Source organism: Peromyscus californicus, unplaced genomic scaffold (genome assembly GCF_007827085.1).
Source record: "Peromyscus californicus insignis strain IS unplaced genomic scaffold, ASM782708v3 Scaffold_16__1_contigs__length_79575227, whole genome shotgun sequence".
Classification (NCBI taxonomy): domain Eukaryota; kingdom Metazoa; phylum Chordata; class Mammalia; order Rodentia; family Cricetidae; genus Peromyscus; species Peromyscus californicus.
The window spans coordinates 29,436,835-29,449,659 of record NW_026294458.1 but is presented as its reverse complement, the minus strand read 5'-3'; the positions used below and the strand labels follow the sequence as shown (position 1 = coordinate 29,449,659).

Below are 12,825 nucleotides of genomic sequence, written 5' to 3'. Positions count from 1 at the left end.
TTCCTAGCCCAGAAGACAACAAAGCCGAGCTTTTTATTCAATTTCGCCTTCTCTGTCTCGTAACTTACATTTTGCTTGGTGCTTTGAACTCCTGGGCAAGGAGAGTAAAAGAAGTTGGAATGTGGAGGGAGGGGAAAGGCGTTTGCAGGAAAGATGTGAAGTTGCAGGTACTTAAGGGTACTGACCAGTGCTAACATCTGTTTCCTGTTTCTTTCCCTTGCCTGGGGGTGTGAGGTACCAAGGTGGGTCTTGGTATGTGGGATATATTGTCCTGGCTGTTTTAGGTTTCTCTTTTGTTCCTAGATGCCATAAAGTAAAAGAAATGTCTACTTTGCCTCAGGAACCTGGTTCCATGATGTTATAGGTCCCCATCCTTCCCCCCATACAAACCTATGGCAACAGGGAAGGCAAGGAACAGGCAGAAACCATGAGCCAAAACGGAGTTCTCCTCCTGTGAGTTTACTTCAGGCTTTCATTATAGTGACGGGAAATTTCACATGTCAAATATGGCACATGAAAGAAGCCCGCAGTACTCTAGATAGAATATTCCCAAATGCAGGCATCACTGCTTTTATGAAAAGTAAGTTCTTATAATTATGCTCAAACATCTAGCTCACCTTTAAAGTCTGGTTTCATTGAAGTTCTCTGAGGTGGTACATACTTTTTTACATTCCATCTGAATTTTCGTACAGCAACTGAAGTTTGAATAATCATTACTTTTGTGAACTCTTCGATACCTTGTATCTGAAAGTTAACGGAATATACGTTACTTTCTGAATGTGTGTTGCGCAGTTACATGTTACTCTGACAAGCTGGTTTTCTAGGTCCTCAGCCTTCTGTCTGCGGGGATGACCAATATTAGGCACTATGCCTCGTCACACCCACTCTTCTTTGATGCATTTGGGCGTATTATTTCAGATAGCCTTTATGATAACAGCACTAATACAGTGTGCCTTATTTCAATAGATGAAGACCAAACCATACTAAATATGCCGCTGATTATTCTAACAGAGCACTTGAAATACATTGTTTTTACTAACCATCAGAAATTGGCAGGTTTTGCCTGTTATATGATTAATGACAGGTGGGCCACTATTGATGACATCTTTAGGATGAAGTACTGCTCAAAGTCATTCTTAAGGATGTTTGGATACAGATTAAATCTGGTGAGTACTGTTGAAGATGATCATTCACAATAAGTGTTTTTTGTAAGCACCATTTAGCATCTACTCCACTTTTGAGATGTTAGGAGCTGGTAGGGCCATTCGCATTTTGAATGACAGCTGACAGTCTCTACCTTACGCTCTGTAGTCTTGCGTTCAGAGCTGTCACACCCACAGCTTCTGCTCTAGTAACTCCTGTGATCACTCCGAGAAAACTCCACTCTGGCTGCATGGACGACTGCTACCATGGCTGCTGTTCAACCATGGCTTCAGCTCTTGCTTAAGGAGGCCTCGCTCTGACCAACCACCTCTCCAGGCAACTTGCATCAGCTTTACAACATCCCACTCCAGGCAAAACAAGCCTTTGTCAACTCGAGGTGACCATGTTCATCCTGCAGCTATTCTCACAGAGGTCAGGAGAGGGAGCCCTCCCCAGGGCCTCTGGACAAAACTTGTAATTGGTCATGAAAGAGATGTGATTGGTGTATATGAGAGGGCTGTGATTGGTGGGACCAGAAGCTATGCACACAGGACTGTGATTAGTAAACTACAAAGGTGCCCTATCCCCTTCTAGCGATCTAAACAAGCTATCTTCCTGCCTCGTCAAGTCGGCCTGGAAGGCTTCTCGCCTGTATATTCTCCCTTAGCATTGGAACACTGGGTGCAAACACTCTCCCCTGCTTGTGGTCTTATTGCGGAGACATCCATCAGAGAGAGCTGAGAGAAGAGGAGACAGGACCCTGAGAGCAGGGGCAGCACGTAAGAGGTCACTGAAGAACTGCAGACAACAGTGAAGGTAGGAACCTTACAAACTGAAGATGGGAATGGGTGACTGACATTGCAAATGCTGTGAAGAGCCAAAGGCAGAAACTGAAAAAATCGAAGACGGCAGGCTGTGGTTGCTAGGAGACCAAGGATTATGGAGTTAAGAGTCCTGACATGCAGATCTCACTACAGTAAGCGCCCCCAGCTTTGAATGCTCGGAGCTATAAAGCCCCTGGTTCTCAGGGCATAGACCTGCAAATCTCTGGGTCTGAAAGCCCATCTGTCAATCGCTAGAACTCAGAGCTGTCACTCCTAGGGGAGCTGCTACATGAGGATCCATGATTTCCACCCAGGTGGCAGGAATATTCACAGGCTGTATTTTGACAAGATGGGATTCACTCAGTAGGTGAAGGGAATAAGCTGTATCAAGATCATCGTGAACGGGAAGAAAACAGGAGTTAGGAAATCAAACAAGAAAAAAATGCAATCATAAAGTTACTAGCACCCCAATGTTTGACGAATGTCAGCAAGCTGAGAGTATTTTTGTGTCTATCAGCTTTCCATTTGGAAGAAACTCATCCAAAATAAAACAAGCTTTCTCAAAATTAGTGATAATAATATCACCCATGGCCAGGACTGCTGTGGGATGGTCTGTATGTCAAATGTGTTGCTGATTGGTCAATGAATAAATCACTGATTGGTCAGTGGCCAGGCAGGAAGTATAGGCGGGACTAACAGAGAGGAGAATTGAGAGAACAGGAAGCTGGGTGAGGGAGACACTGCCAGCCGCCATCAGGACAAGGAAGATGTAAAGTACCAGTAAGCCATAAGCCACGTGGCAAGGTATAGATTAATAGAAATGGATTAATTTAAGCTGTAAGAACAGTTAGCAAGAAGCCTGCCACGGCCATACAGTTTGTAACCAATATAAGTCTCTGTGTTTACTTGGTCGGGTCTGAGTGGTTGTGAGACTGGCAGGTGAGAGAGTTTGTCCTGACTGTGGGCCAAGCAGGAAAACTCTAGCTACACAGGACGCTTGTTAAGGAATTCCAGTTAGCAATGTGCTCTCTCTAGGGTGACAAGTTCACCTGACCCAACCTTCAATAATGGCCTGAAGATACAGACTAGCAGGTCTTTGTAGGTGGTTTTCAGCTCTCGTCAATCCAGGAAGCTGATAAAACAGTGTGAATGCGTTCTTGTATGATCCCCACCCTCTACATCTCACAGGGGTTGCACACTTCTCTGGTGACTGGGACACAGTAAACATTGCCTGGCGGCTTGCTTCTTATCCCTGTCTCAAGTCTGTCCTGGGAGTACATCCACCCCAGCTGTTAGCTATGATTAGACATCAGTCCCTGTCCACTTTCACGAGGTTGACATCTTGTGGGTAGTTTCGGTTGTCTTGCTCGCTTTGGCATTCTAGCACCGTTTCTGCTGTATTGCAGCTGCTTAAAAATGAATTTGAATGTATCTGTGGCTGAGGGAATTGATGTCCCGGTTCCTCTACCTAATTCACTTTCTGTGGTTTTATTTTGTATGCCCCTAATTCCTTGTAGTGTGTGCCTCTTGTACTCTCTACCATGTACAAATGCACACCCACACACTCACAAAGTTTCTCTTGGATTTTGCATATGGCTCAGGTTCTCCTTTTGAAGTCGTAACAGTTTAAATGGAAAGTGGTCATTTTTATATACACTTTCTGAGCCAGAGGAAAACGTCTGCCACTCTATTTAGTGGGGTTTGTCAGAACCTTCTAGAATACTGTTGATACAGTCATTCTGAAATGTGTGAATGAAACTAGTAGGTCCTCTTTTCCTATGTGCTGCTGCGCTAAAATGTAACCGTGAACAAAGTTCTATACCTTGCTGTGTTTCAATGGCAGTGGATGGAAAAAGCTTGCATCTAGGCCACTGAGTGCAAAACAGTCAACAAACACTGTGTATGTGAGTACACATGGATGTGGATGAGTATGAGACTGTGGGATGGGAGGAGGAAAGGAGGAGATGGGAAGGTGAAAAGCCTGACTGTTGTGACAATTTTTCCTGTATTAATTCATCGTTGGGGGAAAGACTTATTTCCTACCTGGTAGCATGTCACAGGAATTAGGAAAGGTGCCTTATAAATTTTTCGCAACTGGCAGTCTTCCACAGATCCATGGATTAGGACAACGTGGGTTACAGTCTCGTCGTAGATGTCAGTTTTAGTGGTCTTGGGTATGTCCCTTATGAAGACGTTGCAGAGTTTCAGCTGCATCTTGTAGTTCCAGTCCTTAAGGAGAAGCACAACTTCATTTGCTGTTATTTGCTCACCGTCAATTTCCGCCAACATCTCTGTGCAGGTTTGCTGGGGAACAGGGGTAGGTAGGAAGAATTCAGAAAGGCTCTCTTACCTCAAAAGATAAGTGTTCCCGGATCTTTTGGGCAGTAATGCCAAGTCCAATTTTTTGCCACATTTTTTGTTTCATGATAGGGTATTTTTTCTCAAAAGCTTCATACAAGTGATGGATGGGAATGAAATATGTCTGAAAAAAGGAAGATAGAAACTAAACAATTTGTGCATACCCATGGCTGAAGTCTCCATACAGTGACAATCAAGCTAAGAATTAAGATGCATGTTACAGTCCAGAAATCTCATAAAACATTTATTGGCTCATACTTGTAATCTTGCCATTGCCACAATTCTAGAAAGCCTCATGAACCAACAAGGACTCTTCAGTTTGTTTTTTCTTTGAAACTGTGTGCTGTGGATATCATTCTGTATAAATAAAACACTGATTGGCCAGTGGCCAGGCAGGAAGTATAGGCGGGACAAGGAGAGGAGAGAATGCTGGGAAGTGGAAGGCTGAGTCGGGGAGACACTGCCAGCCGCCGCCATGACAAGCAGCATGTGAAGATTCTGGTAATCCATGAGCCACGTGGCAAGGTACAGATTAATAGAAATGGGCTGAATATAAGAGTAAGAGCTAGACAATGATAGGCCTGAGCTAATGGCCAAGCAGTTTAAATAATATAAGCGCCTGTGTGTTTATTTTTATTTTTTTATTTTTTGGTTTTTCGAGACAGGGTTTCTCTGTGTAGCTTTGCGCCTCTCCTGGAACTCACTTGGTAGCCCAGGCTGGCCTCGAACTCACAGAGATCCGCCTGGCTCTGCCTCCCGAGTGCTGGGATTAAAGGCGTGCGCCGCCACAGCCCGGCCTGTGTGTTTATTTTATACGTAGGTTGTGGGACTGCGGGGCCTTGGTGGGACCTGGAGAGAAGCTCTCCAGCTACAACTGTGTGTCTTTCGAGGTGTCATCTGATGTTTACACATCATGAAATTATATCAACCTAAATACCAGTCATCATTTTACATATTTAATTTTATTCTTTTCATTAGCGAATAATAGCAATGTCTGCTAATGAGACACAAATCAAGCTAATTAACATAGCTCCACCTTATCAACTTACGATGTCGTCATGTCAAGGACATTGCAAATCTGTTCTTTTAACCATTTCCACTCATATATTGTTATTCCTGTGTTCACCACGCAGTGCTACAGAACACTAAAATACATTCTTCTAGTAAACTGAAGCATGTCCTTGACGACCACCTCCCCTTCCCCTTGCCATCCACTTCTGGTGACCACCCCTCTGTGCTCGCTAAGACAAGTCTGCTGCTTTACATTCTACACGGAAGTAAAAAACATGCGCTGGTTTCTATCTGTCCCTGATTTGTAATATTTGCACAGTTTTCTTCAAGATCATTCATGCTGTTGCAGGAGTGGAATGGAATCTCATTCATTAAAATGCTGCGTTACTTTAATTAATTTACTTAATTACTCCATAATTTAGTTACTTTTTAATTTACTCCATAAATTAGTTAATTTACACACATGCCATGGCACACCTGTGAAAATCAGGGCACAACCTGCAGGAGAGTCTCTCCTTCCACCAAGGGGGGTCCCAGTGGAACTCGGGTCCTCCGCCTTGGTGGCAGGTGCCTGCACCATTTGATCCACCTCTCTAGCCCATCATTCTTTTCAGAGGCTGAATAACATTTCACAGTACATATGTTTTCCTAAACCGTGTATCAGATGCTGGGCACTCAGGCTGTTTTCACTTCCTGTCATGTAGGTAACGCTGCAATTAACATGGGGAGTAGGTGTTTCTCTGCAGCATCCAGATTCCTTTTCCTGTAGACTTTTTATATTAATTTTCCCACTCCATGCACATAGGCTGTCTTCCCACCCTTTGGTGTCCTCCATGCCTTTCATCAGTATTTTGTTCTTATTGTACAGATCCTTCCTTTCTCTGGGCAAACATATTCCTTGGTAGCTAGTATAAATGTGATTGCTTTGTTGGCTTCTATTTCAGATGATTCGCTATTAACATGGAGTAACACTACTTGTTTTTGTATGAATTTGTTTGCTAGTTCTATCATTTTCAGGTGGTCTTGGGGTATATTCTCTGCAAAAGGCCATTGCACCTTCAGTGACAGTTTGATTTTGTCCTTTCCAAATTGGATACCTTGTATTTATTTCTTCCTCTTGCCTGTTTTTTCTGCCTCAGACTCCAGTATTCTGTTGAATGAAAGTGATGAAAATGTCACCCTTGCCTCACTGTGACAGCAGACAGAGACCTTTCAGTTTTCTCCTTTCAGTATGATGTTAACTTTGCACTACATCTATGTATATGTATATATATATATATGTGTGTGTGTGTGTGTGTGTGTGTGTGTGTGTGTGTGTGTGTGATATATGTGTGTGTGTGTAATCTGCATATATGTATAAACCTGATTTAATGTTTGCTTATTATCCTTATATTCCTAATTCTTCAGACTGTTTATCATGAACTGATAAGAATTTTATAAAATGTTTATTTGTGATGGATCTTGTGATTTTGACTTTTACTCTGTTGATGTGGTAGTTCCTCACCTTAACTGACTTGTAAATCTTCAATCATATTTGCATACTTGAGATCTATCGTATTTAAATGTAGTGAATGATCTCTTTGATATGTGTCTTTGGGCTGCTAGCACTATTCTGTATATTTTTGTTTCTATGTTTCTCATGAATATTGATTTGTGGTTTTTTAATTTTATTTCCTATCTGTCTAGTTTCACTATTCAGATGATCCTGGCTTCAGGAGTTTAGAAGAATCCCCTCCTCTTGGTTCCCTTCCTGCTTTCCTCAGTAAATCTTCTTGTTAAGCTTTCTCACTTGGCTTTCTTACTTTGTAAAGGTAGCACTGTAGGTGCTGAAAGAGATTTAAAAACATCATGAGTACCGATGATACACTGTAGAGATTACCGATTACTCTCTAGACCTCTGAAATTTGCTGAGATTTGTTGTAGGAATACTATCTGGTCACTGAGAGTCATTGTAGACTGGCTTTTATAATTGGGCTAATTAGCTGAGAGCCTTAGGTATGTTCTAAAACAGTGCAAGTGGAGGTAACTTAACTCCAAAACTGTCTCTACCATGAATCCTGTCAGGGCTCATCTCAGCACTGACACAGTGGATCTAGAGAAGACAGGGCTCATCTCAGCACTGACACAGTGGATCTAGAGAAGACATGGATCATCTCAGCACTGACACAGTGGATCTAGAGAAGACAGGGCTCATCTCAGCACTGACACAGTGGATCTAGAGAAGACAGGGCTCATCTCAGCACTGACACAGTGGATCTAGAGAAGACACAGATCATCTAGAGAAGGCAGGGCTCATCTCAGCACTGACACAGTGGATCTAGAGAAGACAGGGCTCATCTCAGCACTGACACAGTGGATCTAGAGAAGACAGAGCTCATCTCAGCACTGACACAGTGGATCTAGAGAAGACAGGGCTCATCTCAGCACTGACACAGTGGATCTAGAGAAGGCAGGGCTCATCTCAGCACTGACACAGTGGATCTAGAGAAGGCAGGGCTCATCTCAGCACTGACACAGTGGATCTAGAGAAGACACGGATCATCTCAGCACTGACACAGTGGATCTAGAGAAGACACGGATCATCTCAGCACTGACACAGTGGATCTAGAGAAGGCGGGCTCATCTCAGCAATGACAGTAGACATGGAAAAGCCAGGACTCATCTCAGCATATAGGGCAGATCTAGACAAGGCTACTTTATGTCTTGTCTTTACTTCCATGGTCTATTATTTCTGGTTCTTCTCTTGGACCCTCATCATTTAAAGTAGTTTCTCCTCTTTGACAACTGAACCATAAGTCCTTAATCCATGGCAGTATTTGTTCTGTTCTTTTGTTGTTGTTGTTGTTGGGACAAGTTCTTGCTTTGTAGCTCTGGCTGGCCTAAAACTTGTTATGTAGAGCAGGCTAGCCTTGAACTTGTGATGATTCTTGCCATTTGCTGGGAATACAGGTGTATGCTACTGCAACTGGTGGCATTTCTTTGCCTCTATTATCTTTAAGTCATTCTTAACAATCTGGTAAGTATGAATTTTGCCTTAGCCTGTTGGATGTGCCGTACATCTTTCAGCGGAGGATGTGCGGAGAAGCTCCATCAGAGTCTACCTGTGGGACAACTGCTGTGTGCTGGGCTAGAATCATCCATTGTACTGAATACAACTGCACAGTTCTCAAAGTCACTGTCTTCCTGCATGGTGACCGGAGAACACTGTGAGGCAGAGGCATGGGGTGAGTTAAAGGGCTTCTGTGTTGATGTGATGAAACACTCTGGCAAAACGTACCTGGAATAAGGATTTCTTTGAATTTCCATTCCAAGTTACAGTTCATCATTTTGGGTAAGTTAGGCAGGAATTCCAGCAGCTGGTCACATCCCACCCATGGTCAAGAGCAGAGAGAGAGAATAAATGCATCTTTGCTTGCTAGCTGTCAGCTATCTCTGTCTTCCCTTTTAATGTTTATGGCTTAGAGGACAGGGCCACTGACAATGGTCCACGTCTTCTCCATTGATTAAAAATTCATACAGTCCCCCACAGACACACTCACATGTCAGCCTGATCTGCATCATTTCTCATTAAGGCTCCTCCCAAGTGATTCTAGACTGTGTCAAATTGACAGTTAAAATTAACTAGCTTTTTTTTTTTTTTTTTTTAAAAGCTTAACTTCTCAGGGCTTTTAGCCTTCTCTTGATCCCTGCCTGTTTATCATGATGGAAAACATTGCCCCGTGTATTTTGTGGGCTTGGTTTTGTGCTTGGTCGGGGTGGGTGTACTATATGTTCAGTGGCTTCATAATTAATTGCCTGCTAGTGTTTTTACCCAAATCCTAGTTACCCAGAATGTCACATGTATGCATTTTACTATGTCATTACCTAAAGCTGTTTTTTAAAGTGTAGCAGATGTGATCATCCTACTAAAACAAACAAATGAACAAATAAACAAACCCAGAGGCCCATCTAAATAGGTCTAGAAGGTTGTGAGAAACCAGGTAGCCGTATAAAATTCACACCTGAATCACTGCCCAGCTTTTCTTGTCCTTTTTACTTAATAAAAATCATTTTATTGTGATGAGCTCATAAATAAAACATCACACAGCTAGATTAAAGTCTTCATTCAAGTAAGAATTTGTCTAGTCCTAAACTCTATACATCTAGGTGAATGTCTAGCCAGTCAGTATGTGCTAACAGATTTCCTGGTTAAATTCTTTCATTGCGGTAGGCTCACATTTAAAACCATTTTGTTAGGGCATTATGTAAAGTGTGTATACATATGTAAATAATGCATGCTCCTTTACCTTTCCTATACTTAGAGATACACATTACCACTGGCCCCTAAGCACTATAAGCATCCTAAGTTTAATATCAGGCATAGAATAAGCTACAACAGCAAGAGAGAGATACTGTGTTCTGACCTCCACGACGGTTTTGCAGGTAGCAGAAAATTGCATCGGTGCTTTAGTCAAGCAGTTTAGCTCTCCTATTATCTCCCCGCTGAGCAAATATTCTGTGTAAAATAGCGGATGAGTTTTAACATCTGACTCTGAGGGCACTCTTTCCAACTCCAGCTGTGGCTTTGACGTTTTAAGCTGTTAAGAAAACAATGAGAAAAACACATATGCTGGTTAATTTACCTCATCCAAACTGTTTGCTGTTTTTCTGCTTCACTTTTAGCAATTACACTGTAACCACATCGTTTTAAAATAGTTCCCCCTTTAAAGTGAAGTTATTAAATTAAGGATTGTGGTACTTTGAATATAACTGCCCCCATGACCTCACAGGGAATGGCACTATTAGGAGATGTGGCTTTGTTGGAGTTGGTATGGCCTTGTTGAAGGAAGTTTGTCACTGTGGGGTCAGGCTTGGAGGTTTCCTATGGTCAGGATACTGCCCAGTGTCTCAGTCGACTTCTTCTTGCGTGTAAGACATAGGACTCTCAGCTCCTACTCCAGCACCACATCCACCTGCACACTGCCACGCTCCCTGCCATGATAATAATGAACTAAGCCTCTGAAACTAAGCTGCCACCTCAATTAAATGTTTTCCTTTATAAGAGTTGCCATGATCATGGTATCTCTTCACAGCAATAAAAACCATAACTAAGATAGAAGTTGGTACTAGGGACTGGGGTTTTGCTGTGATAGGCCTGACCATGTTTTTGTTTGGAGCAATATTGACTTTGGGACTATGGACTAGAAAAACAGCTGAACATTTTAAAAGCTGCTTACTGGGCCATCCTAGTAGGAACATGGAAGATAGTGGTGCTGAGTGTGATTTGACGAATGGTGGGGTGCTCAGTCAAGAGGTTTCGGAGGAGAGAAATTTTAGTATGCTGCCTCGAGATCATTCTTGTGAGCTTTTGGTGAAGAAAGTGATTGCCTTAGCCCTAGTCTTAAGAGTCTGCCTGAGGCTAAAGTGAAGAGTTTTAGATTAATTCCATTGGCAGAAGAAATCTCAAGACAGCCTGGTAGAGACTCTGTCAAGTGGTTACTAGTGTTCATACTTATAAAGATTTATAATGAAAAGGAGCAAGCCGAGCAGGGTAAATTACAAAATGTAAATTTCAAGGAGAAAAAGAGTACCAGGAAGTGGAATGGAGCTAAATCCTATATTCAAGGAGATAAATGGATTAAGACATGGAATAAAGGCAGTGATGACCTCAGGGCAAGATCCCACCCAGCTAAATTTCTAATTTGTGAAAAGAACTAAAGAAAAGCTTAGAGTTAGGTGTGATGGGGCACACCTTTAATCCCAGCACTGGGAAGGCAGAGGCCAGCAGATCTCTGAGTTTGAGGCCAGCCTGGTCTAGAGAGCAAGTTTCAGGACAGTCAAGCTTAGGCAGTGAAAGACAAAAAGCTGGTGAAGATGTAACTGAACAAGGGGTCATGTCCCATTTCCAGCAAGCATGAGAATTAGGCAGCGTCAGCCATGTGATTCTGGCTTTAGAGTTAAGGATAGAGGAAACAGGTTATGGAATTTGCCTCTATGAATAAAGAAAGCCACTGAGGCCAGGCATATGTCAGGGGTGTCCCTGAATGGAGGCTTAGTAGAAAGACTATTGTGTGAAGCTGTGAAGGTGAAGCCTGGATTGCCTTGGAGAACCCAAGATGTTAGAGATGCCAGAATCACAGAATACCTGTAGAAGAGAGCTGCTAACAGGGAATAGAACCTGTCCAAGAGAAAGAACTGTGTTGGAGTCAACAAAGGTGAAAGGAGTTGGAGATCTGAAGAGCGCTTTGACAGAAGACACAGAGATGCAGAGTTTGGAGTTTGCCCACCTGGTTTTGGTCTTCCTTTGGCCCAGTATTTCCTCATTATGCTGCCTTTCCTATGTTTTGGAATGGTAATGTATATCCTGTGCCATTGTATGTTGGAAGTATGTGATCTGCTTTCGATTTTGATTTTTACAGGTGATTACGGTTAACAGATTGCATGAATCTCAGAAAAGACTTGGAAATTCAGACTTTAAAACATTGTTGAGACTGAGACTTTTGAAGCTGGACTAAATATGTTTTGCATTATGATACTGTTACAAGTTTATAGGGCCGGGGAATGGAATGTGGTAGCTTGAATGTAGCTGGTCCCCATAATCTCAGAGGGGGTGGCACTGTTAGGAGGTGTGGCTTTGTTGGAGTGGGTATGGCCTTGTTGTAGGAAGTGTCTCACTGTGTGGGCAGCCTTTGATGTTTCCTATGCTCAGTATACTGCCCAGTGTCTCAGTTGACTTCCTGTTGCCTGCAAGATGTAGGACTCTCAGCTACTCCTCCAGCACCATGCCTGCTTGCATGCTGCCATGCTCCCCACCATGATGATAGTGGATTGAACCTCTGAAACTGTAAGATGCCACCTCAGTTAAACGTTTTCCTTTATAAGAGTTGCCCAGGTCATGATGTCTCTTTAGAGCAATAATAACCCTCAGACAAGTAGTGACTTTCACACAGAGTATTTTGAAGCAAGGTGGATATTTCTGATTTCTCTCTGTAGGCCAATATGTATAAATCTTAAAGGGCTGAATCTCCCATTTATATAAACACAAGATGAGTCATGATTGATGAATTTACATCTTCAGTGATGGTCCTTTGTGTCATTTCCTCTTATCAATTAAAACATGTGGCTTGATAAGTGCCAGGTTGTTGGCCATTTTGTCTGGTCCTGGAAATTATCATTTGCATGCTAACTGCTCTCCTAAGGAAGATCACTTCAATTATAGCATGAAAAAAATCACTAATTCTTAATTTCATAAAATTCTTTTTTTTTCTTAAAAATAAACAACTTAGATGCTCTCAGTTACATTCATAAGCATCTCTCCTTTACCTTGACCATGCCTGAAATAATTACATAGATTCCTTCTGGCTCATCACCTTCTTCAAATATGTTATTTCCACAGTCAAATGTTAGAATTTTTGCTTTTTCCTAAAAAGAAAAAAAAGTAATTCAGGATGTTGGTTTATACTTTAATAGAACTTTCATACATTTAAGATAAATATACAATAAGATCTAA

General features: G+C 42.2%; 1 protein-coding gene and 1 long non-coding RNA gene across 4 annotated transcripts in view; one reads left to right on the top strand and one right to left on the bottom strand.

The window, feature by feature from the left end:
* Slc9c1 (solute carrier family 9 member C1) overlaps positions 1-12,825 on the bottom strand; it is a 77,760-nt gene that overhangs the window by 5,247 nt on the left and 59,688 nt on the right. For both annotated transcript variants that reach the window (XM_052740805.1, XM_052740804.1), the window contains exons 21-25: positions 12,639-12,737; positions 9,740-9,913; positions 4,318-4,449; positions 4,011-4,196; positions 618-744 (exon numbers count right to left, since the gene is read on the bottom strand). In XM_052740805.1, the coding sequence (XP_052596765.1) occupies positions 618-744; positions 4,011-4,196; positions 4,318-4,449; positions 9,740-9,913; positions 12,639-12,737 (718 nt within the window). The remainder of the gene's footprint in view (positions 1-617; positions 745-4,010; positions 4,197-4,317; positions 4,450-9,739; positions 9,914-12,638; positions 12,738-12,825) is intronic.
* Positions 1,696-12,825, top strand: part of LOC128112070 (uncharacterized) — an 82,973-nt gene continuing 71,843 nt past the window's right edge. For both annotated transcript variants that reach the window (XR_008218834.1, XR_008218835.1), the window contains exon 1: positions 1,696-1,959. This is a non-coding gene — a long non-coding RNA (uncharacterized LOC128112070). The remainder of the gene's footprint in view (positions 1,960-12,825) is intronic.